The sequence below is a fragment of the Amblyraja radiata genome, chromosome 14 (assembly GCF_010909765.2).
Source record: "Amblyraja radiata isolate CabotCenter1 chromosome 14, sAmbRad1.1.pri, whole genome shotgun sequence".
NCBI lineage: Eukaryota > Metazoa > Chordata > Chondrichthyes > Rajiformes > Rajidae > Amblyraja > Amblyraja radiata.
In genome coordinates, this window is record NC_045969.1 from 25347102 (window position 1) to 25372470 (window position 25369).

Here is a 25369-nt window from a genome sequence, read left to right on the forward strand (position 1 = left end):
ATTGGGTTGGTTGCATTTGGGGTTACTGCTGGAGAATTGTTCATTGTAATAGCGCTTTCTCACGGGGCGACTTGACGCAAGAGTTAACCAGAGTTGAACATCGTGGGAACCCCGTGCGATAACCGTACGGCATTCGTGGACCACCGTGGCGCTAACGGCAGGTACTCATGTAACTTGGTGACGCGGGAGAAAATTCAAGCAAGTTTGAATTTCTCCAAGAGTGACTTGTACACTTGTGGTTGAAGATTGCAACATTATATGCACGTAGTGGCCAGTGCAATATCCGTATTAACTCTTGCGTGTACCATGGGAACTCCTGCGAACGGTGAACCCGGAAGCTGGACAGAGGGGACAGAAGGTGAGTAATCTGGAATGAACATGCTGTTAGGCTGGGATCATTCTCTGCGAGATGATCTTAGTGCGGGAGACAAGTGTAGGAGAGGTGTACTGACTGTGTGGGCAGAACTTTGGAAGTGATTGCCCACCATTCTCAAAAGCCGCTGTGTCTCCCTGTCCCTCCAACTCCAGAGGAATCCGCGCCCCCTCATCCGCAACCCGGGTTCCTCTGGAGTTGGAGCGGGGCTGGGCTAGAGTTGCTGCTGGCTGTGAGTCTCTGGGATCTCCGTGCTTGCAGTCGGTGTCCCGTTGGTCCTAACGTCTCCGGCCACCCCCCTGGACTGGAGCTGAGACTGTGAACTGTACCGGCCTTGCCCCCTCCCTCTGCAACTGCAAACAACCCCACAGTTCCCAGTCTCAGCTCCTGTACAGTGGGGTGGCCGGAGACGTCACAGCCCGAGCTGCGCCCCCTCATCCGCAACCCCAAGAACAAGACGTACCTTGCACACCATCAGCTTCTGTCCCTACGGGGAGCGTGTTCCTCTGGAGTTGGAACGGGGCTGCGCTGCTGCTGGCTGTGGGTCTCGGGATCTCAGTGCTTGCAGTGGGCCTGGGGGTCGGTGTCCCGTTGGTCCTGACGTCTCCGGTGACTGGCACTGACCTGCTGGCATCGCCGACGTGAAGACAGTGCAAAGCCCCCGCGCCGGTGCAATGGGCGGGGAGCTGAAGAGGGGAGGGAAGGGGTCACACACATGGCCGGGAAGCAGAGGGGTGTAGGTGGGGTGAAACTGAAGGGAGCGACAATCTGCTGCTGCCTGCCTGCTGAGTTAAAAAGTTCCCACGCAAGACTCACGATACACTGTATATCGTGACCGTGGGAACTTTTTAACTCAGCGGGCAGGCAGCAGCAGATTGTCAATTATTAACCCTCCCGCGCAATTACCTTCTCTTTTATGAATGGGGATTCACAATGTTCATTCAAGATTTAACGGCAAAGCTCGGGAGACAGACAAGTCACTCGCACAAATAACAGAAATGCTGAGTACCTGTGGGAACTCTTTATCTACCCCCCCGTTATATCGTGTGATATCGTGCTAGACCACGACCACTTCACTCTGGTTACATCTTGCGTCAAGTCGCCCCGTGAGAAAGCGCTTTAACTGTTTCATGCCCAACTATTTCATTTGTTACTATTTGAGTGTCTTTATGTCAAAGTATATAAAGTATTCAACTGCAAAATGTGTGAGTTCAGTCTGTTAATTCAGATCCATCTGTGAACATTGGCATAACCTGTGGTATGTTGATTTTGGGTAAGACATCAGTCTTCCCTTAGTTGGGGGGGGACAGGAGTAGGAGGAGGTTCAGAGGGGAGAGAAATTGGTTGGTGAGTGCAGGAAAACACTTAAATGGAACCAAAGGCTTCACTCCAAAGGGTGGTGCAGCTAGATGAACTACTGCCTCAAAGCTGATGGCCCAAGTTCAATCATGGTCTTTGGTGCTGTCTATGTGGAATTTGCACATTTACTTTGGGTGCTTGGGATTCCTCTTGCATAGTGTGCCAGTGAACGGTAGAATCCAGAGGGAGCTATTTTTGTTGTTGTTTTTTTTGGGGGGGTTTTTTGGTGTTTATTTTATTAAAAGTTAATACAGTACAAAACAATACAGTGGAACCTAATTTTAGGTGCCAACTATGTCATACCGTAATCCATTCTATGTACAACCTCTAGTTTTATGTTATGAGAAGGAAGTAAGCAAGACAAGAAAAAGAGAACAATAGAAAGGGGAAAAAGTGGTAAAATAGATGGTAGAGAGTAGAAAAACGTGAAGTTTGTATATAGAAAAAAAGAAGAAAAAAGAAAAAGTGGAAAGTAGAAATAGAAGAGAAGGCCCCTTAAAAGAGAATTTTTCAAATCTGTATTCGGAGATGTAGATCTATCCACGTCATGAACTGAAATCAGCAATCCTTATGGTACCGCTGCATCACATGATTCCAAAAAGTCGATGAAAGGAGACCAACTCCTTAAGAATTGGTCATATTTATCTATTAGTCGGAGTCTCATTTCTTCAAGGCGTGCTATGTCCATATATTCCTAATCCACATTTTAACAGTTGGTATGGTTATATTTTTCCAAAATTTAAGTATCAATTTCTTTCCAATTATTAACCCATAATTTAAAAAAAACATTTTGGTCTTTATTTAAATTGTTATCTTCTCCTATTATTCCAAATATAATCCATTCCATTTTGGGTTCTATTCTTGACTTAAAGAGCTTTGTAAATATATCACTCCAAAATGTATTCAATTTGTACATCCTACAAATGAATGTGATATATTAGCGTTTTGAAACAAACATTTATCGCATCTGGGAGAGACATTTGGATAAAATTTATTCAACCTCGTTTTTGAATAATATAGTCTATGTAATAATTTGAATTGTTTTAAATAATGTCTTGCATTAATAGAACAGTTATGTATATTCATCAAATACTTTTCCCATCTATCCTTCAAGATCTTTATCATTAGCTCATGTTCCCAATCTTCCCTTAGTGCTTCTGTTGAGGGTGATTCTCTATATAATATATTATTATAAAAGTATGATATTAATTTTTGTGAATCAGCCTTAATATTCATAGCTTCTTCTAAAGGGTCTAAAAATATAGTTTGAAATCTATGTGTATATTTCTTCATAAAGTCACATACCTGTATATATTTAAAATATTGATTATCCTTCAATTTAAATTTTAATTTTAATTGTTGAAATGATAACAGTTTGCCCAATTCATACATATCCCCTACTTTCCTAATCCCCAGTCTATCCCATTGTTGATATGTGTTGTCGATGAGAGAAGGTTTGAATGCGGGGTTGTTCAATAGTGGGGTTAGTACTGATAACTTATTTAATTTCAAGGATACTTTTATTTGTTTCCAAATTCTTATTATATTGTGAATAATTGGGTTCTTCTTATATATTATACTATTCAATTTTATCGGTGAGAGCAGGATCGTTCCTATATCGTGTGGATAGCACTCCTATTTCTCCATTCTTATCCACTCCAACTGCTGAGTGGAACTATCCAGCCAGTACATTATGTTCTTAATATGCACTGCCCAGTAGTAATACATAAAGTTAGGTAATGATAAACCCCCAATTTCTTTAGATTTGCACAAATGCTTTCGTTGAATTCTATGTGTTCTGTAATCCCATATAAAATTAGTGATAGTGGAATCTAGTTTTTTTAAAAAATATTTTGGAATATATATTGGGATCGCTTGAAACAAATATATTAATTGTGGTAAGAAAGTCATTTTTATAGCGTTAATTCTACCTATCAATGAGAGCGGAAGCGTTTTCCAAAATTTAATCATCATTCAGTTTATTTAATAGTGGTATAAAATTGGCACTAAATAATGATTTGTGTCTTCTTGTAATTTGAATACCCAGATACTTGAATTTTTCTGTTGCAATTTTGAAAGGGAATTTTAGTAAGTGCCTCGAATCCTGTGGTTTTAAAGACATAATTTCGCTTTTATTCCAATTTATTCTATATCCTGAAAAAGAGTCGAATTCCTCAATTAGTGTTAATAAGGTGGGTATACTCGTTTGTGTATTAGTAATATATAAAAGGATATCATCAGCATATAGTGAAATTTTATTCTTTGAGTCCTTAGTGTTATATCCGTGAATATTCGGGTGATTTCTAAGTCTTTCGGCCAACGGTTCTATCATAAGGGCAAATAGCAATGGTGATAAGGCACAGAGGGAGCTAATTAATAAGGCTATAACAACTTTCTACTCTGAAAATTTGTTCATGAGTCTAACGGTCAGAAACATAAAAAAGGTGTGTGGGAGAGAGTCACGGACAACCGTAGGGGAGAGCAAGCAGCGAGTCTGCTCAGCACTCTCAGCTCTGCTCGGCTCAACCCAGCCCCTGATTGCTGCAGCTTGGCAGGTGGAGTGGGGAGAGAGGTACTTGGAAATGCCCTGTTCACATCCAGCAAATCCAGCCTGCCAGTCTCCCAAATGCTGCCTCCTATTTACAGACTGTCTAAAATGCATCTGTTCACAGGGCCTGTATGTAGGGTGAAAAATTGATTATTGATAGTCAGTTGGAACTTGGTTTGCCCAGGAACATGTCTCCATGCTGTATAACATGGACTCCAAACCAGGGTTTTTAACCAAATACAGATTTTGAGTAGATACAGATCTCTGGAAGTGAATTTAATAGGTTGTAAAATAAATAGACTAGTTTGTAGTTTGAGGTCTTCAAATAATGAGAACCAGGTAAATTCAATTTTTTTTTAAAGCATTTTATAAAAAAAGATAAATTATCAAAAAAAAGGGTGTTGGAAATGTGTTGGGCATGATTATTAATTTGTTTGGAGAAATATATGACTTCTGAAATTCTGATATCTTCACTAGTTGGGTGAGGAAGAAAGGGATGGTAGATTTAAGGATGGTCTCTTTGATCTGTTCCTCAATGGGCATGTGGCTGGCATGCTTATTGGTTTGATTTGGGCAAGAATGGGATTTGGGCTTTAAATGGGATTTCCAGACTTTCTCCATAAACAATTGATCTAAAACTTGGTCCCTCTTGGGTGCTACCTGGTTATGTGTTCTTTGTTTCAAATTGTCATTTTTGTTTTTGTCCTTGCAATACGGCAAAGCAGTTGATGAGCATCCAGACTTGCACCCATAACAATTAGCACTTCTTGTGACTGAAAGTGCTGCCTTCTCCAGTGCCACTTTCTGCTTTGGCCAATATTAGAAGTGTCCTTGCCCAAATCTGTGAAGACATCGTATGGAAAGCACTTGTCCTATTATTTTCACTGCAGCTTGTGCTTGTGTGAATTTGATATGTCAATGTTTCTGTTTTATAGGAGAACACTCACCTTATTGTTGCAGATTTGGTTATTGCTACATTAGAGAATGTTAAATGCAACATCCTGTATGAGCAAGCAGAACTGGGAGAAGAGGAAAATCTTCCCGTTATCCAGACATCAGATGTGAGAACTTGTATTAAGAAGAAATCTCATTCTGACTCTGTAAACTCTGTGGACAGTGGTTTTGAATGTAAGTATTTGAACTACCTTGTTTATGAAGTTTGTTAGATATATAACATGCATTTATTTCAGTTTGTAGTTCTGATTTTTAAGATAAAATAGGTATTGCATCTAAAATGATCAGGATAAAGAAATTATTACTTGTTCTGACTATAGAAACAAATAAAAGTATATTTTTTGAAAGCATTACAACAATATTTCAATTAGGAACTTTGCAGAATAAATTTGAGCAAAATAAAACATTTGACAACTACCTTTTTATTCAGACTTTTTGGTAATGCTACAAATATTTAATATATTTCACTTTTTGGACAGCTTGCTTGCTATGATGCAGCAGGAATCCTAATTGGGTTCATGCTGGCGCCTCCTTTCTAATTCGGCTATTTCCCTGCAGACTTGCTGCTTTATTCTCTTGCGTGCCTATCACTCTCTCCTTTTGCTCTCGCTGCACTAAAGGGTCATCAGCAGCAGCTAATTAACCTACCAGGTAGATCTCTGGGCTACAGAGGAAACGCAAGGACCACCTGCTACAAGCTGCTCATTCTTGCAACTTTAACCATTTTTTTTAGCTCGGTGATCTTTCATTTCCAAGGCTTCTCATTATATTCTTATCTAAAAACTGCATATTCAGTCATTTTCTTCCATCCTTGAGTTAGCAGAGTTCCAGTTATTTAAAAAAGATTGTTTATTTTTCCCATCTTGTCACAAGCTCTATATTTAACATTGGTTCCTGGCATATTAGTTTGCTCATCTACCTGTAGTTTCTGTTTTGCATCTCTGGCATTTGTATCCATACACAATACTTATTTATTTTGTAGGTGGTTCTGTTACTCAGTTGGATGATTCATCTGATGCTGGCTCCAAGGACATTCAAAATGGTGATGATGCTGCAGTTAGTGATGATGACGATGGTTATGATGATTTTGTGATAATAGGTACAGGTGTCGGAATAGAATTGTTTTTTTTTTTTTTTAAACGTTACTGGTATTGCAGAGTAAATTGGGAGACTGGAATGCAAACAGACTTAAGTTCGCAATGGCATTCCACTTTTACCCCATTTGCATTTTTAAACTATAAACTAAATGGATCTCTCTGGGTTTTAACAATATAGTCCATGTGTTGTAACTTGAATTGATAGGAACATGAGGACATTTAGCCCCTCTGGTACTTAGTGATTAGTCCCATTACCCTCCCAAATATCCTCAAAGTTTCTGATTTCCATGAAAAAAATAATATCTGGCTCTGTTTCCAAATCCTTTTATGTGAATTCTAGATTGTGACCGCTGAGTGAAAATTTATCTTGCATCCCTTTTGTATCTTTAACCCCAACTAAATCCATGTTCCCTGTCTCAATGGACCAGTTGCCCCCCACAGATCTTGTATTTTAAGTATGTACAGACTGCATAACAGTTTAAAAGCATTTGCTCTTCCAATTGGAGAAAAATATATGTTGCTTGGTCTTGACATTCTCATTTATTCCGACTTTCTTTAAATTTTCAGAATTTGATGACATTGTTTTTGGTTCTGACGGTCCATTAAAGTCAATAGAAAGGTAAGGTTTTCTCACTCTTTCCTTCCCATCTCGGTCATTGATGGGTCTCTTTTAATTGGTTTAAAATATGCTTCACATTATTTACGTGTGATGAGGATTGCAAAGTATTGGAATGTCAATGATTTGGGTGGGATTCTTATGAAAGCCTGGTAGCTTTGTGTTCACTGTTACCAATAATTTGATTTTTTTTTAAATCTGACTTATTAATCAAATTTAAATTCCACAGCCCCCATGGTGGTTGAATTTGTGCTTCTCGCTCTGTACTTGTTATTTGCTGCATAACCATGTAACCATAATTTAACTTTACTGCAGTGACTGAAGGATATGCGCTCGAACTCCTATTTTTCAGGCACTGTCTATATCCTGAATATTTGGCTCGCCGCCTATTTAAATCATTTCGGACAATGTGGTTACCACCAGAGAATGAAGAACACCATCTTGACGGCGTGGAAATGGTGCTGGATAAAGTATGTAGCTCTTTTGTTTTTCTGGGTGGGGGTGGGATTCGTATTGCAATATCCTGGTCAAGATTAATAATAATAATAATAAATTTTATTTGCGGGCGCCTTTCAAAGTCTCAAGGACACCTTACAGAAATTAACAAAAGAGAAAAAACATATAGTCGGAGTAAAATAAATAATAAGGACATCGCAAATTAAAGACAGAAATCGCTCCAAAGACAAAAAATCAAAAAACACAATGTGAAGAGAGAGCAGCGGCAGCTAAAGCGCGCCAGCGTCCACTCTCCCTTCCGACAGCCATCTTGGGCACAGACTAACACATTAACTTACACACAAAAAAATCATCCCCCCACAATGGTTACCACTGTGGGGGAAGGCACGATGTCCAGTCCCCATCTCCAGTTCTCCCAAAGTCAGGCCTATTGAGGCCACCGCTATTGCCTCTACGGAGGCCCGATGTTCCTGGCCGTTCTGGCCGGGTGGTGTTGCCCCAGCGTCGGGATTAGATAAGGTACATTGTCAGCACTACATTTATTTGACACTTTTGGTTAAAGACAAAAATAAGCTTCAACTTGAAGCACCATTTGACAAAACCCAGCAAACATTACTTACAATAATGGGAAATGTGATGGCTAGAATGTACAAAGTAAGGCTGCAGAGAGCAATATCGCTTGACTGGTTACATCATATTGATTTGAGATGAAGAAAGAGATGGGGAGTGGTTCCAGGGCACATTTGCTGTAGTGTTTAACATAGCCAACAAAAAGACGAGCATAGCTCGAGCACATGCAAGTACTATGGCTAAACCTTTGATTTGAAGAAAGTGAAAGAATCAAGTTGTTGAGGGTGAGGACATGTTCTGCCAGGCAGTGGTGAGTGTTAGTTTTGGGGAAATCTAAATTTCTGTTCAGGAAAGAAACAGAACCTTGAGGCCTTCCTAATGGGGAATGGAAAATGGACTGGATGTACACAGTAAAGTTGAGGCAGTAGGTCTAAGGAATTATAAGTAGCTGATGTGGTGGAGAACAAGGGGATTGAGAACCTTGCAACCTGGTGCAAAGACAACAACCTCTCCCTCAATGCCAGTGGCAGAAAGGGCGTGTTATAAGGAGAGACTAGATAGTTGAAACTTCCTGAGGTGTGGGTCGAGGAGTGACCTTGAGTCTAAAAAAATTCATGCGCGGTGTCAATAAGATGGATAGTCGGTATTTTCCTCTGGGTAAGGGAGTCCAAAATTAAGTAGGCTTAAGGTGATAGGAAAGATGTGAAAGAGACCTGGGTAACTTTTCCTCGCAGGTGGATGTATGGAACACGCTGCCAGAGGAAGCTGGAGAGGCGGTACAATTAAAATGTTTAAAAGACATTTATGCAGGTGGAGGAATAGTAAAAGTTGAGTGGGAAATGGGCTAAATTTGTGCAAGTGAGACCAGCTTGGGTAGACATCTTGGTCAGCATGGACGAGTTGGGCTGAAAGGCCTGTTTCCATGTTATATAACCATGACTGATTAGTAATGTGAAACTGAGCAGTTCTTCATGACTGATGCTAAATGTTGGTGTACCACGCAACTAGTCTGGATACCGAATGGCTGGAAGGTGGATTAATATTGAAGGCACAGGCCACCCTGAAGAATCATCTTAAAATGTGGACCAGATTGCATCTCTGTGTTTTGCCATTAACATAATGTTTCCTTGTCTATCCAGTTTCTCCCTCTGAAGGACACTCCTGGTGCAGAAGAATCTGTGGACCTGGCAGCAGACTTCAAAATAAACTCTCGACTGAGGGGTACGGCTGAATGGGCACCACCTCGATTCCAAATTCTGTTCTTCATCCATTCACCTCAGAAGTATGTGCAGTTTCATTGCCGTAGAAGTAATTGAGCATTGTTTGCAGTGTGAAATAAAACACTCGGAAGTTATTTAGTCAATTAGATGGGTTTGGAGCCATTTGTGCGAAACAAATCTATTTCAAGGTTTCAATGTCAGTTTATTGTCATGTGGGGTACTGATTATGGATGATCAGCCATGATCACATTGAATGGCGGTGCTGGCCATTCACTGTGATCAATGTGACCACATTCCTCACTGTGATGGAAGACAATAATAATGTTAAATCTACTTCCTCTTGTTCTCCCGTGGTCGGGGCAGTCAAACCATCCGCAATCGGGGGGGATCAAAGCCTCCGCAGCCAATGATCAAAGCCCCCCATCAGGGTGATCGAAACTCCAGTCGGGGTGGTTGAAACTCTCTCATGGAGCTCCCGTCGCCCTCTTCTTACCAGAGACAGTGGGATTCACGTGTTGAATTCCACAGGCCCCGCTCAATCCCCGGCAAAGGGATCGCAAGCTCCGCGATGTTAAAGTCCCCCAGACTCCCGCGGCTTGGAGCGGTGTGTCGGTCTCCAGGAAAGGCCGCCAACTCCACGATGTTAGGCCGCAGTGCAGAGATACGATTTGGAAAATAATCGGATCTCCGTTGAGTTAAGAGATTAAAGTTTTCCACAACCACCGCCCCCCCCCCCCCCCCCCAAATAAAACAAGCCAAGGACCACTAAAACATACTTTTTAACACATACTAAAAGTAACATAAAGAAGAAAGGACAGACGGAGTGTTGGCGTGGCACCACCAGGTGTATAAATACAAGATTATGATTTTTATCGAGCAAACTCCACCTCCAGTAAGTTATTTGTAAGTTAATTATTAATTTGAACTATTCTGATGCACAGTTGTTCACTTAGTTAAATAAATGTCAAATGAATTGAAACTTTCTGTAATGTTATTTGAGCAGATTATTTTGGAGCCAGAGTAAAGTGTACATCATTCATTCTCACTTTATCCATCTAGAACGTGGAAATTTTTTTTTTTCCAGCCTGGTCTCCACAATGTTTTCATAATCTTCAGAGTATGGCATTCTGGTTGCTCTCCCTATGCTTCCACTCCAGCCCAATCCTCTCTTCTGTTCCCTTAGCTCCTGTTATGAAAGGGTGCTGCAAACTGGTTCAGCCATTTGTCATGTTTGGAAAGCCCATCTCCTCTGTGAAGCTGCTGCATATTCCAAATTGTCCTTTTTCTTGTTTTGATAACTTGTTTCCTGGCCCACATTGGCTGATAATATTACCTCTCCCCTAGGACTCTGCGCCCCTCTGCTTAAGAATCATCCAAAATTAAATCTTAACCTTTTCCTACCACTCTTGTCTTCCAAACGTCACTGTTCTAGACGTGCCTGCAGTGGAACAGAGGGCTAAATGCACCAGCAAGCATGTGTTCTTTGTTGGAATGTGCATAGAAGTCTGAGGAAAAACTGGATGGCAAAAAGCTAAATGTTGACATTTCCCTTTTTGCACTTAATGTTTCCAGGTCAAATTATAATTTAAAATTCTATTATGTAGGTTATTTCTTAAATTTTTGTTTTACATCTGCAGGAGAGAAGTTGTTATGGCTGCTCAGAATTCTCTGTGTGCTGGCTGTGGAACACTAATTGAGCCAAGTACGTAGCAGAATTTGCATTTGATCCCGGGCTGCTTGGCTTTTCTGTACCTACTCTAGTATTAATTTGCTGGCTCGAAGAGCCAAATGGCCTACTCCTACACCTATTTTCTAATTCACACATAAATGGGCTTCTTGTAATTTTTTTATGACTTGCTAGATTTGTTGGCTTTCAGTGTATGACGGAACATTAATGCATTTAGTGGCCACATTACACTCTGATATGTTAATCGTCATCTCATCTGTCCACAAGACCTTTTTCCAGAACTGTGGTTGCTCTCAAATACTTCTTGGCAAACTGTAACCTGGCCATCCTATTTTTACCAAAATCAACTGTTTGGAACATCATTAAAAAGAAAAAAATACTGGTGAGCTTACTAATCGCAAAGGGACTGGCAGGCCAAGGAAGACCTCCACAGCTGATGACAGAAGAATTATCTCTATAATAAAAAAAAATCCCTAAACACCTGTCCAACAGATCAGAAACATTCTTCAGGAGACAGATATGGATTTGTCAATGACCATTCTCCGCAGAAGACTTCATAATAATAATAATAATGGATGGGATTTATATAGCGCCTTTCTAGAATACTCAAGGCGCTTTACATCGCATTATTCATACATTCCTCAGTCACACTCGGTGGTGGTGAGCTACATCTGTAGCCACAGCTGCCCTGGGGCAGACTGACGGAAGCGTGGCTGCTAATCTGCGCCTACGGCCCCTCCGACCACCACCAATCACTCACACACATTCACACACAGGCAAAGGTGGGTGAAGTGTCTTGCCCAAGGACACAACGACAGTATGCACTCCAAGCGGGATGCGAACCGGCTACCTTCCGGTCGCCAGCCGAACACTTAGCCCATTGTGCCATCTGTCGTCCCATTGTTCATGAATAGAAATACAGAGGCTACGCTGCAAGATGCAAACCACTGGTTAGCCGCAAAAATAGGATGGCCGGGTTACAGTTTGCCAAGAAGTATTTGAGAGCAACCACAGTTCTGGAAAAAGATTTTGTGGACAGATGAGATGAAGATTAACATATCAGAGTGATGGCAAGAGCAAAGTATGGACGAGAGGAGGAACTGCCCAAGATCCAAAGCATACCACATCATCTGTGAAACACGATGGTGGGGGTATTATGGCCTGGGCATGTATGGCTGCTCACATATCTTCGTTGATGATACAACTGATGGTAGTAGCATAATGAATTCTCAAGTGTATAGACACGTCCTATCTCCTCAAGTGCAAACAAATGCCTCAAACCTATTGGCCTTTATTAAAATCTGACAATGTGCACTTTAACCACATGTGATTGTTTTTCTTATTGCAAATCTCAAATTGTGGTGTACAGAGGGAAATAAATAAATGATGGGTCTTTGGCCCAAACATTATGGAGGGCACGGTATATGGCAATTCTTCTTCTGATCTGAGTCACTCAATGTATATTACAAAATGTTCTTAAACTGGTTCTTGTATTTTGAATGGTTTCTACTCCTACATTTTAACACAAATTAACACTTTTTTTTACTGCTTGTCCTGACTCCACATTCTGCAATGTCTTACTTCAGATGAATTCCTGCTCTATTTTCAAATTCCCGAATTGTAAACTTCATTCAACAACCTCTAATTTGAGGTGCAAGATTCAGATTTTGATATCGTTGCAAAATGTAATTCCAGCTATTTCTAAAATGGTTAACATTTTTTTGAAACTTGTCTCTCTGTCTGTCCTCTTCATTTAAACTTCCCCCTTCATTTAAACCTAAAATAAACCAATTCCTGTTGTGGCTAGGAACCAATTCCTTGTGGTTTTAAGGCTTGGTATCAATTTGCTGAATTTGTGCACTTGCTGTATGTCAGGATCCTGCCCAGAACTGAACAAAATTCTCCACGTGGAGTCTGAGCAACGTTTTTATTTCAGCTTGAGATGAAGGCCAGCATTCTGTTAGCTTAGTTATACAGAAAGTGATACAGAGTAATTGCTAGTTCTAGCTAGGGAAATGATAATGCAACTAATTCTGTCACTGCCACTGCAATCTCAATGTCTAGGATGGCGTAAACCCATTTTTTCAAATTGTGTATTGATTTGGAGAAGGGGAAGCTACATTGATAGAGAAGCATTTTAGTTTGAAACTGCCACTTGAAAAGGAAGGGGAAGGAAATGGCGGAAGTAGCTTCTGGTTATAGAATCAAGAGATGCATTTTCAATTAAGGACTAGTTAAAAGTGTTTCCTAGTTTATGTGGATGTTTAAAGCTTGAGACAGATCAAACTCTCATTGCGTAAATCTGAACCATTTTTAAAAATTGTTTTTGCCCTGCATGGTTGTCATGGAGGTCATTAAGATTAGGTGCAAAGTAATTAAAAAAATACATTGGAAATTTTTACCATGCTGGTTAATGTACTAAATACATAATTCAACTGTCTTGGGCAACTAAATGTTGCAAAACTAGACTATTCAATGTTGTGAAATCATTCTTTCAGACTGACAACATGTACATGATTGATGTAAATCTTTGCTTGAGCTGCCAGGAGCTCCATGCCTGTGAACAGTGCTGTGGTAATCTTGCCGAGAGAGGTGGGAGGGGGAAAGAAATTGCAACAATTTAATGGTAGCTAAAATATGACTAAACCATTGTTAATTTGTATTTTCAAATGGCAGTACTTTAAATCAAAGTGCCTGCTGGTTGTCACATCTGGGCAAAAGGAGCAAAATCTGTTACTGCATAGTTTTCAATCCATTCCTGATACTGATATCCATGGGGTCATTTTCTCTGCTTCATATCTAATGTATTATGAAATTCTGTGCTAAGATCATGACTCTGTACAAGTTAGTGACAATCAGCCATCTGTGATTGTTTCTCTTTCCAGCTGTTGGTCATAGTCGTCCAGCACGGAAATGGACCCTTCGGCCCAACTCATCCATGCTGACCAAGATGCCTCATCTAAGGTCGTCCCATCTGCCTTCGTTGGCCCATATCCCTCTAAGCCTTTCCTATCCATGTATCTGTCCAAGGGTCTTTCTAAATGCTGTTATGGTACCTGCCTCAACTACTTCCCCTGGTAGATAGTCCTGCCTATTCACGTTCTCTGGATATGCTGCCTGACCTGCTGAATTAGTCCAGCAATTTGTCTTTTTGCCTCCTCTGGTAGCTCATGCCATATATCAAACACCCTCTGAGTGGAAACGTTGTCCTTCAGGTTCTTATTAACAAAACCTATGTCCTTTGGCTTTTGATTTCCCTACCCTGGATAAAAGATTGTGCATTTGTGCAATCTATTCCTATCATTATTTTGTATATCTCTTTATAAAATCACCCCTCTGCCTCCTGCTTTCTTAAGAGTGTCTCCGTTTCCCAATCTTAGATTAGTTCAGTGTTGTGTGTACCGAGGTACAGTGAAAAGCTTTTGTTGCGTGCTAACCAGCCAGCAGAAAGTCCACCCATGATTACAATTGAGCTATTCAGTGTATATACGTATAACATTAAGGGTATAACATTTAGTGTCCCTCAAGTCCTGGCAGTGTTGCCAAAGTCCTATACAACAAACATAACATCTCAACTTCTATACTCAATACCATGACTGATGAAGGCTAATATACCAAAAGCATTCTCTGCTACCCTATCTACCAGTAATGCCACTTTCAGGGAACTGTCTCCCAGATTGTTCTCATCTTTGACACTCTCCAGGACCCTAGCTTTCAATGTGAAGGTCCTGCCCTGGTTTAACTTCCCAAAATGAAACCTCTTGCATTTATCTGCATTAAATTCCATTAGCCACCACTCAATCCTCTTGCCCAACTGATCAATAACCTGCTGTAAATGTTAACCGTCACAAAATGCTGGAGAGACTCAGTGGGTCAGGTAGCATCTCTGAAGAAAAGGAATAGGTGATGTTTTAGGTTGAAACCCTTCAGCTACTGAACAAATCACAGCCTGCACTGATGATTCAAGAAATATAGAGCCCACAACACTCCATTGTAAGCTGACCATTTTCACTGTCTACAATACCACCTACTTTGGTACCATCTGCAAACTTACTAATCTTGCCTTGTACATTCTCATGAAAACAGTTGATATAAATCACAAACAATAATGGGGTCCAGCACTGATCCCTGAGTCACACCACTTGTCAGAGGCCTCCAGTCTGAAAAGTACTCCACCACCACCCTCTGCTTCCTTCAATTCTGTATTCAGTTGCACCATTTGAGATGTTTGTTTATGGCACTAAGTGCAAATAAATGGTTTGTACAATAGATAGTCAAAAGAGATGTTTTATTCCAATTTCTCTGCAGAATACATCAAAAAGCTCCGTTACTGTGAGTATTTGGGAAAATACTTCTGTGAATGTTGCCACCACAATGAAGAATCCCTGATCCCTGGTCGAATCCTAATGAAGTGGGATTTCAGCAAACATCCAGTCTGCCATTTCTCCAAACAGCTGTTGGAGAGCATATGGCACGATCCCCTGTTCAACATCTTTTATATCAACAACTCTCTTTACAGCAAAGTCAAGGAGCTGAGAAAAGCAAAGGTAGCAGTATGGAAGTGGAATAGTGCCAGTCAGCTTAATTTGATTGATGATGCAATTTGGAAATGGAGCACTGCTTGTCATTTTTTTAATCATTCTTTCAATATGGGCATCACTAGCAAGACAAGCATTTGTTGTCCATTTTTAACTAAGATATTTTCACTGTTTCAGTCTGTGTAATGGTACTTCTCTAGTGTCGTTGAGTTGGATACTTCCAATTTGGATTATGTTGTGACCTTGGAAGTAATATTCCTTGTACGCGTGTGCCTATTGGTCTGGATACTGATATTCTGGTGCCATGGTTATACTGCCCTTTAATCAGTAGTTATGTAAATGCTACTCTCAATTAATAATAAGTAGTTTACATGTTTATAATTGTACATTTTTTTAACCAAAATAGCTAAATATTTCTTCCTTTTGCGCGGGGTGGGGAGAACTCCAACTGAAGTTTTTTTTTTTTTAATGCTTTTGTAGCTGTGAAATGATTTTGTCTGTAGAAAACTCTCACTAGATGGCACTTCAGTAATACAAGCTACTTTTAATCAGGAACTTCAAGAACAGTTGATACACATCAAGAAACTACTAAGAACATGTCGACTGGCTAAAAGGTACCAGTTTACATTTTTTTAACCCTGCCCTAGCTAAAAAAATTGTCCTGTCATATTCTCTTGCATATTAACAGGTTAGATCAAAATGCAAGTAGTAATCTACATTGTTAAAGGAATGTGCAAACGCTTGCTCCAGTCAACGCAACCTAGTTGTGCAAAGTACTGGATACGGTCAATAACATAACTGCCCTGTCCTGTTAATGCGAGGTTGCACACATGTTCTGCACAATATACTAACAGAACGGGGCAGTTACTGTTAATGACCACAACCAGAGTGATTCATTAATGCCTACATCAGGCAGAGTAGATTTAAAAATCAGATGGCTTTGTTCCGTGAGAAGTCAACTTTCTTTTCTTGTCTCCCTACCTGTTTTCACCTTCTCCTCCCCCATTCCTATTGTTTTTTGAGGACCTCTGTACTCCCATGCACTTTCCTACAAATGCTTGCATAATAGTTTGGTATGGCTACAACACAACAAAACTATCAGCAGAAGGAATTATTGTGTTTAAAGGCACACCAGTGAATGTTTTATTGCAAGATTATGACAATAGCTTCTTGATGCTTTTTATCCAACACAAGAATTTCAATAAACTTGGATGAGGTTAGAAATGTTGAGTTTCCTGGTTCAGTCAATCCATCTTATTGAAACCTTGTATTACTCACAATTTCAGCCCCATAGTCTACTGACTATGGTCTCGAGGTCCTTATGACCTATCAAATAGCCTAATGTGTTCTTAACGTGCATATTATCCTTTTCCACCCTCTCCATTTCCCAGATTGAGGCAAGTGTTATGGAACCAAGGCAGGTAGATGCCATTGAGCTACAGACTAGCATAATTGCATGACACAACACGGGAGTAGTTACTTGGGATATTTTCCCCATTCCATTGCATTAAATCACTATAAGCTAATTCCAGGGTAAAACTGTCCCCAAATCAATAGCTTTAATAGTACAGTTTACATAGAATACAATTGATGTCAAGAACAGTATCGGTAAAGTTATTTGCCATTCCACTGGTCCTTTTCCTTGTATGAATGCATTAATTTTGAGACTAGCCTCTGTCTATAATCCATCATTGTTACAATGACCTGCCATTGCTGATTAAGATACTGCAACTTCTGATGGTGGTCTTATTTCCTGTGCTTTTCGACAGTGCAATGGTTGAATTCTGGCGATTACAAGCCCATTTATCTGAGGAGCTGCACTTGTATTCGTTGAATGATTTGGTGATGGTGAAAAAGTGCCTGCTGGTTCCAGGTCTGAAAGATACTCTGAGAAATGTCCTTTCTCATGTAAAAACTTGCAAGGTAAACCCATCTGGTCTGTCTTTTCAGCTGTTTAGATTGTTTTTTTAATCTGCCTTTTATCAACCTCTTAAGCTGACCCGAAATAGTCCGTGTTTTCTATTTTAAACCAGACCCCAGAGATCTGAAAAATTAAAGATGATGCTGAAACATTCTGCAGAATCAAGGTAGTAGAGATTAGGATCAAATCAAAGCTCCTAAATGAGCAGTAAAGATTCTTCAGCGGGTGAGGCAGCGCCCGTTAAGTTCCTCCAGCATTTTTGTCTACCTCCAATTTTTCCAGCATCTGCAGTTCTTTCTTAAACAGTAAAGATTCTTCAATTACTTGAAGAGCAGTATTTCTTCCTTGTCACTTGCTCTACACATCTTAAAAGTGAAACTTAAAACTTGTGTGAAATTGTGTGCAATCGGTTGCTCTCGGAAGAAGGGAGGTATCTGCACAAAATGCAAGTCATTTATTTGTTCTTTTAGAGTAATTCAAACAAGGATAGTGTGCCATAATTTGGCTCGGACACATATAAGAATTTAAGAGATTTTTAGCTTGCTATTCCAAAATGTTAATGCATCAACCTCTAACCTTAAAGAATTATGCAAAGGTCAGGTAAGCTTTTGATATCTTAAAATATGATTTGGTCTATATATTTTCCCCACTGAAATGTAATCTATGTAATTTTTTTGAATGCAGACAAATTAATTGTTCCAATGCTTATGGTTAGGTACTTGAATAACATTACAATTATTCTTTGAGGGACTTATTTTCTCCCTTTTCCATTCATCCACATTTACATAGTGTAATTGTAGTTCTAATTGTTGGATGAGGTATTTAGGATCCCTGAGCAATGGCGAGAAAATGTTAACATTGAATTCTCAGGATGAATAATGCCAATATTAAATTATAGGAATATAATTATTGGGTTGAATGATTATCAAACTTGCCAAAATGTAGCATGAATTATAAGCACTTTTACTGCAAATTTTAACATGTTGGCATCTGTCTTTAAACTGACTGCCATCCATCAATAGACTGAATTCAATATGGAGTTGAATTTGCTGTTTTTCTCCAGATCTGCATGGCCAAGGGCGTCATCTGTGTGATTTGCAAGAGTAAAGACATTATTTTCCCCTTTCAGACAGAGCAATACAAACAATGTTGTGGTGAGTGCTGCTCTTTTGGTGTCAAAGTTTTATTAGGCCACTGGCAACATTTCTACAGGCAGTTTCCAAGTTAAATGTCGTGATCTTAGCTTCCAGTCAAATGATTTTATAATGCTTCCCTTGCTGGAATGCTGATACTGATGTCCTTTAATATTTTGATTTGTTAATGTTATTTTTGCTATTAAAGTGATCATGAAGCTTGAGTGAAGTAACTGGGAAAGAATACAAACAAGGATATAAAGGACATTTATTATCACATATACCAAATGGTGTAGTGAAATTTAACTTGCCAATGCAGCACACGAATAAAGATAAGACACATTAAAGAATTTAACAGCATAAAAACATCCCCCTGCAATGGTTCCCACTGTGGGGGGAGGCAGCAAAGTCCAGTCCCATCCCCTGTTCACCCAAAGTCGGGCCCATTGTGGCCTCCGCAGCCAGTCCGATGTTTTCAGGCCCTCTTGCCGGAAAGCTGGAACTCCAGCGTCGGGTGAACACTCCTCAGCGGCTTGGAAATGTCTGGAGTCCCCGCTTCCTCCCCTGAGACCGCAGCACCCGTAGTCCTCGGGCCGCGATGGCTGGAGCTCCGACTCTGGTCATCTCGGATTCCAGGCTCTGCGATGTTTTAAATCCAGCACCGCCCGCCCGCTGCCACAGCTCCTTGGATGTTGAAGTCGGCGGCCACAGCTCTCCGGAGCCCACCACATGGTGACCTGGTAAGGCATCGCCCGCTCCGTGATGGCGTCCCTGCGCTGTGCTGCACGCGAAGCTGCAGTTCGGGCCGGTCCCGACAGGAAAGGCCGCTCCAGTCCGATGGTAGGCCGTGAGGAGGGGGGGCGAAGCTGCCTCTCCGACCAGGTAGGCACTAGGAAATAAAGTTTCCCCCCACCCACCACATAGAAGACCTCCAAAACAAACACTTTAACTCACTAAAATTAAAAAAAAAAGGGTGAAAGGACTAACAGCTGCTGGCAGGGCAGCCATACTCGACGGCGCCCCCTACGAACCAAAAAAATGGCAACAAAATAGGAAGCTGGTGCATTTGGAAGATCCTTACCATATGAATTGTTATATTGCAGAGTGATATTTGCTGGTAGCACAATATGGACTAAATGATACAACTCTTTATAATTCTAAAGGAGAGTCCAACGTACATGATAGTTTGTAATGGTTGTGAGATGGATTTGAGTGGCTATGGAAGCATTTTAAGATCCTGTGCTTTGTAAATAGAGGGATAAGTAAAGAGTAAAACACAATTATCATTTAAAAATCTCTTTGGGTAGATTTGCAGTGTTGGTCACTTCAGGAAAGCTTTGAGGATGCAGAAAAGATTTACCATGATGCTTCCTGGAATAAGGTGCAAAAAGGCTTGGATGGGGCAGAATTTGCTGGTGTATCAAGAGGATGTCTTGAAACAGTATGTGGAAGGTTCAACTTGAGGGATCCTCGGGACGTTATGGGATACAAGTCTGGAGAGATTATTTCAATAGGGTTCAGGAACTTGGGAATGCAATAAAAATACCTGGCAAGTTTTCAGGGCTGCCATGCAGATAAACCTACATGGAGAGTTATGATCCAGAATGCACTGGTTGCACTAAGGCACTGGTTGATTTGGCTTCACTTCTTGCTTTGGGACGAAAACCTGCATTTGAATGCTTTTGTGAAAGGGGAACTTTATGTTGTTAAGAATTTAGGAATGGGACTGAGTGGACTAAACACAATAAAATAACTGGATCCAATTTGATGGTTGAAATGCCACTTTCCTGTACTGGAAATGATTGTTCTTCCTGTTTTTTTATTAACTTAATCCCCTAGAGCTCCCTTTGTGTAGCTGTTTTACTCTTTTTATTTCTGATTTACTCTTGCTAGGCAGATAATACCCGAACATTTGAAATAAAATGCTATAGATGCAAATTTGTTCATTTGTAAGGACAAATCTGGGGGAAAATGCCCATCGGGAAATATGAATCTTGTGTACATGACTATTTTATCTTGTGCTTCCAACTGAACACAATTAATTCTTCTACCCACCCCACTCCCTTATTTCTTTGTAGATGGCATTAACTTTCTTGACAGGCCAAGATGAGCCCAGTAATTTTGGGAAGAACATCTTGAGGGTTGGGAAGGGACAAGGTGACGATGAAAACTAGACTAGATTTTGTAGCTGGCATAAGTTAGTTCAAAAACTATGCAATGCTGAAACTGCTTGGATGCTTTTAATTTATCATTACTACAGTGTAGAACATATTCTCTTAATCTTAATATTCTTTAAAAGCAAAAATGTTCTAAATATGTATTTAACAATAGTTTGCTATTTCATAATCGGCATTCCTATAAAATTAAAATAAAACTGCAATATGCACACTATAGTCTGTTTCCCTACATTTTGTTTTCATGGAAAATACTGATTGCAAATGACTATGGGACAATTAAGACCTGGTAATATCTGCATTTGTACTTTCCCAACATTTGGGTAACTTGACAGTTTTTCAAGATGCATGTGATGAATACAATTGATCCCTGTGTTATTCTGTCATTCTCCCTCTAAGCTTTATTTTTGTTGCCCCCCTTCCACCTTTTTGTTGAAAGACCCTTAAAAAAAATAAATCTGCATTGTTACATTGCAACACATTTACTATTTCTATAAAACCTTTATACTAGTGATTTGCGGTAAGTTGTAGAGTTCCCTCTTCAAAGTCACTTAAAATGTAGACATTATTTGGCTTCTAAATGGTTGTACCTTTTTTAAATGACTGATAAACTAACTTGTTTTGTTTTCCTCCCAAACACCAGTATGCAAGGCTTGGTTTCATAAAGAGTGCTTCAAAACAGAACAATGTCCCAGGTGTACCAGGATCTGTGCACAGAAGGAGCTCCTTCTTCTTTCCGATAGATAATATGCTGGACATTGAGGTGAAATCCTGTGGTAGTGAATGAATATCAGTTTAAAAAAAGCCGCCTATGATGCCAACTTCCATGCTTTTTAAAATAAACAAAACAACGGCGTCTGGAACGCCGCAAATTTTGAATTGTCTCACACAGATGTACCTTCACCATGGTTATCTTGGTAATCATTCCTTGTACATGGCATACTTCAGTGCTCTGGGCAGGCTGTTTGTCATTTAACTGGCCATGTGAATTAACTTATTTAAGACTCTTTCCAGAACCTGAGGATTTGGACCTTCTAACTTTGTGAAGTTGGGACTTAATCTTTTATCTTTTATTTCGTGCTGAAGCTTTGGGACCCATAACTGTGTATATGTACATTAAAAAAAAAAATTTAAAATTACATGACCAATTGTTAGGGACACATTTTTATGCAGGTGTATTTAAATTCTAAATTAGATATTCCGTTCTGCTGTTGCTTCCAAATCATTATTTATTCCATGGCAAACCATAAAGCAATCCTATATAACAGCACTTTTTGGAGGGTGGGGGGGGGGGGAGAGAAAGAGATGGGGAAAGAGGAAGGAGTTAAATCACAAGTCAATTTTCCATTGCTCAAATGTCCTTGATATTGCTGGATGCTAAATGTTGGCTTTTTGATGACTGACTGGCTCTTTGCCCTGCTGCATTACTTATCTTATTCCAGTTCTGCAGTCTTGGGCATTAGGGTTCGGAATTAAATATGTTTCCTTGGCACTAGCAGTACCATAGACATCACTAGCACTTAAAATCTAATTTGTTAACATGAAAGAAAAAAGTTTAGCCTTTTCATTATACTGTCAATGATTCAACTTGCAGGACATGATTTTTGTTGCATAATGTATTTTGCTTTTGGCATATTGATTGAAAATGTAAAGTTTGAACATGCATTTTCCCCTGGACCCACTACAAAACAAAATCTGGCTACCTGCTCAAAAGGGGAGATGTAAACATTTATTAAAAATTAAAACGCTTCCAATTCCATCAACATCGTCGGGATTAGGAATTCCAAATTGATGTTTTTCTTTCCTCTACCTGTCTAGGCTGTAGAAATGTTGATTGGAGGTGCTACAACTTTGGACTCTTACATTTAAAAACATTTCGTCTTGCTCATTTAAATTTCCAGTTTTCAGAAATGCAAACTTTTTTATCAAAATATTTTTATGGAAACAGCAACATAAGTGCTATAAAGTGCAATTGCATTTTATAATTCAAAGACCTTGTGTAAATATCTACAAGAATATTTTAAAGCAGATTTTGTTGAAAAAAACGAGGCAAAGGTAAAAACCTGACACTTGTATAGGTCTGACTAAGCTTTTTTGCCTCGTGGCCTGTTGGTGATAACATCTATACGATCCATCCCTTCGTTTATTTGGTTTGAAATGTTTCAAATCTAATGCTGGGAGGGGGGAGGAAATGCATTGCTCTTTCAAATTTAAAAAAAAAAAGTTTCCTTGAAGTTCTGCTTTATAATCTTTAACTATAAACATTTATGAAATTGCTTTATCCTCCATTTTAATGGGAACATTTAAATTGACTTGCTCATTTAAAATGGCAGAATTGAGGAATTTTATTTGACCATATTAAATGTTTGTAAATTAATATTTGCACAGCATAATATCAAGGAACTATTTTATCGTCAAGTACTTTGTCATTGTTTTACTGTAACTTGTGCCTTTTACCCAAGTGGTTATAATGGCCCCACAGTAAGTGAAGCATCTACATTATTATTTTTCAATTGTGATTATATCATTGTGCATTCTATAGATTATTTCATTCCATTATCCATAAAACAGTTCACAAAATGTTTATCCAAATATATAATGCAGTTCCAGCCATCTCATTAAATATGTCAAGCTTTTTGATTATTTGGAGAACTGCGTATCCCATTTTACTTGAAACTTGGACCATATTTTGTGGAGTACTGCTTCAAAACATGGCCTGATTTTTCTAATTTGTTTTAATGTGTACAGAGCTCCAAATAAACACTTATCCATAGCAGTGGATAGTTTGATATCAGCATTAGTTTCAAAACATTTCAAACCAAATAAACGAAGGGATGGATCATATAGATGCATGGCTATAGATTTTATCACCAACAGGCAATGAGCTACTTTAATGTCTCTTGTTAAAACCTGATTTGCTAGTTCCTTCCAAACTTGCATTGGGACTCTAATTGTTTGTGTATTGTGTTTTAGTTGTTGGTTCAAGTGTGATTTGTAAAGCAACTTGGTTTGAAGTAACATCTCCCGATTACTAGTTGGGTAGGAGGTATTTATTAACTCTTTTAAATTGCATTAGTCCAGAAATTACCACAAAATACTACTCTAGAATTGCAGCCAACCAACTAAGGATTGGTATCTTCTGTCCAGAAAGCTGATTACAATGCAAAATGGAGCCTTGAAAGCTGCTGTTTTCCTGTTTATGGTCTTCTTGAACTGACCCGTGTTAAATAACTGGGTAGCTTTATGGATGGGTGAATTAAGACATACCAATTGATCCAAGGGAGAATGGGGTTACTTTATCTTTTTCTGCTATGCCTTCATGCACTTTGTAGAGGAGGGAATCATAAATATATTGAAGTTGGACACTTATTTCTGGGAGGAAACTGACAGATTCCTATGAGAAATAGAAATTGGCATTTATTAACTAAATGAATCATCTATAAGCCTTGATGTGGAGGTTAAGTTGCTATTGATTGGTACAATATTTGATATTGCCACAAATTTGTGGTTTGTTTGAGCGAGCTGTTGATCTCGGTCCAACTAGTTATAGAATCGCTACAAATGGAAAGGACCATTGTCATTATCTTGTTACCTTTATGAGAAACATCTGTATTTAATGAGACTAGATTTGGGAAGGGTTTGGTACTGTTTTGCATAGTGGCTGAATAACTTTCTCTATTTGCCTCTACTGCTACCTATCATTTTAAATCTCTTCTGAAGAGATTAATGGAAGCATGCTCCTGGTATTTGTCTCCTAACAAGTATTTTGAACCATTTTTTTTGATGGGTGCTGGCAAAAAATGCATTTAATATTTTTCCCATTCCAAAATCATTGTTTCTCTTAACCCATTTTGTGCTAAAGCTAATATGTAATTTTTTTTATGTAGCTGATTTGTATGTCGCCCGCCTGCCTTTTTGTTGCAAAATGTAGTCCTTAACATTTCAACTGACTTGCTTTGTGCATAAGGACTTTGTTTTGGGTACTGAAGCTTATGTGCATGACATGTCAATCTCTTCTTTGCACTTTGTATTTTCAAAAATCCATTTTCTCACTTGCAGTGTTTATCCTGTGTAGTGGCATAATAAAATGAACTATTTCAAATAACCTTGTACCAAAAGCCTCCTCTGTATGTCCAAAATTTAGTGACTGTTAGATTGCAGCAATAGTGGTTTAACACTAACCCATTTGTCTTTGTATTCTGCCAAGACAGATGTGTAGATTTACTGCCATACACTGCTTTGATTGAGGTTGGCTTCTGATACTAAAGCCAAAATGTAAAATTTCATATAAATGGGCAGTTTTTGTGGCCTGAAATGTTTGTTTTTGCCACCATTTCATACTTTTAACCTGTGAGTAACCAGACATTAATTTACAAGCGAAGGTAGACACACAATGCTGGAGTAACTCAGTGGGACAAGCAGCATCTCTGGAGAGAAGGAATGGGTGAAGTTTTGGGTTGAGATCTTTCTTCAGACATTCTTTCCTACACATTAACTTACAAGCATCTGAACATTAATCTAATTTCGAGACATTATTTGCACAAATGTCCAAGTTAAGCCAGTTACTAGATAGGACTGTCTGGTTTTAGAACTATTAGCATGATTTTTTTCATCTCTGTTTAACAACTTTATGAAAGTGTTGAAAAATTGAGAAGCCTTTCAATTGCTGCACACAAAAATGCTGGAGAAACTCAGTGGGTGCAGCAGCATCTATGGAGCGAAG

At 39.4% G+C, this 25369-nt stretch overlaps 1 protein-coding gene across 6 annotated transcripts in view; it reads left to right on the forward strand.

Moving 5' to 3' along the window:
* The window catches only part of rubcnl (rubicon like autophagy enhancer), a 51281-nt gene extending 26526 nt beyond the window's left edge, over window positions 1–24755 (forward strand). For 4 of the 6 annotated variants that reach the window (XM_033032848.1, XM_033032847.1, XM_033032853.1 and 1 more), the window contains 11 exons: window positions 5216–5408; window positions 6217–6333; window positions 6899–6950; window positions 7300–7417; window positions 9113–9255; window positions 10831–10895; window positions 15189–15427; window positions 15971–16032; window positions 17188–17341; window positions 18403–18493; window positions 21290–24755. In XM_033032848.1, coding sequence (XP_032888739.1) covers window positions 5216–5408; window positions 6217–6333; window positions 6899–6950; window positions 7300–7417; window positions 9113–9255; window positions 10831–10895; window positions 15189–15427; window positions 15971–16032; window positions 17188–17341; window positions 18403–18493; window positions 21290–21393 — 1338 coding nt within the window. In that variant the 3' untranslated portion in view covers window positions 21394–24755. The remainder of the gene's footprint in view (window positions 1–5215; window positions 5409–6216; window positions 6334–6898; window positions 6951–7299; window positions 7418–9112; window positions 9256–10830; window positions 10896–15188; window positions 15428–15970; window positions 16033–17187; window positions 17342–18402; window positions 18494–21289) is intronic. The other 2 variants (XM_033032849.1, XM_033032851.1) reach the window with 2 other exon arrangements.
* The last annotated feature ends 614 nt before the right edge of the window (window positions 24756–25369 follow it).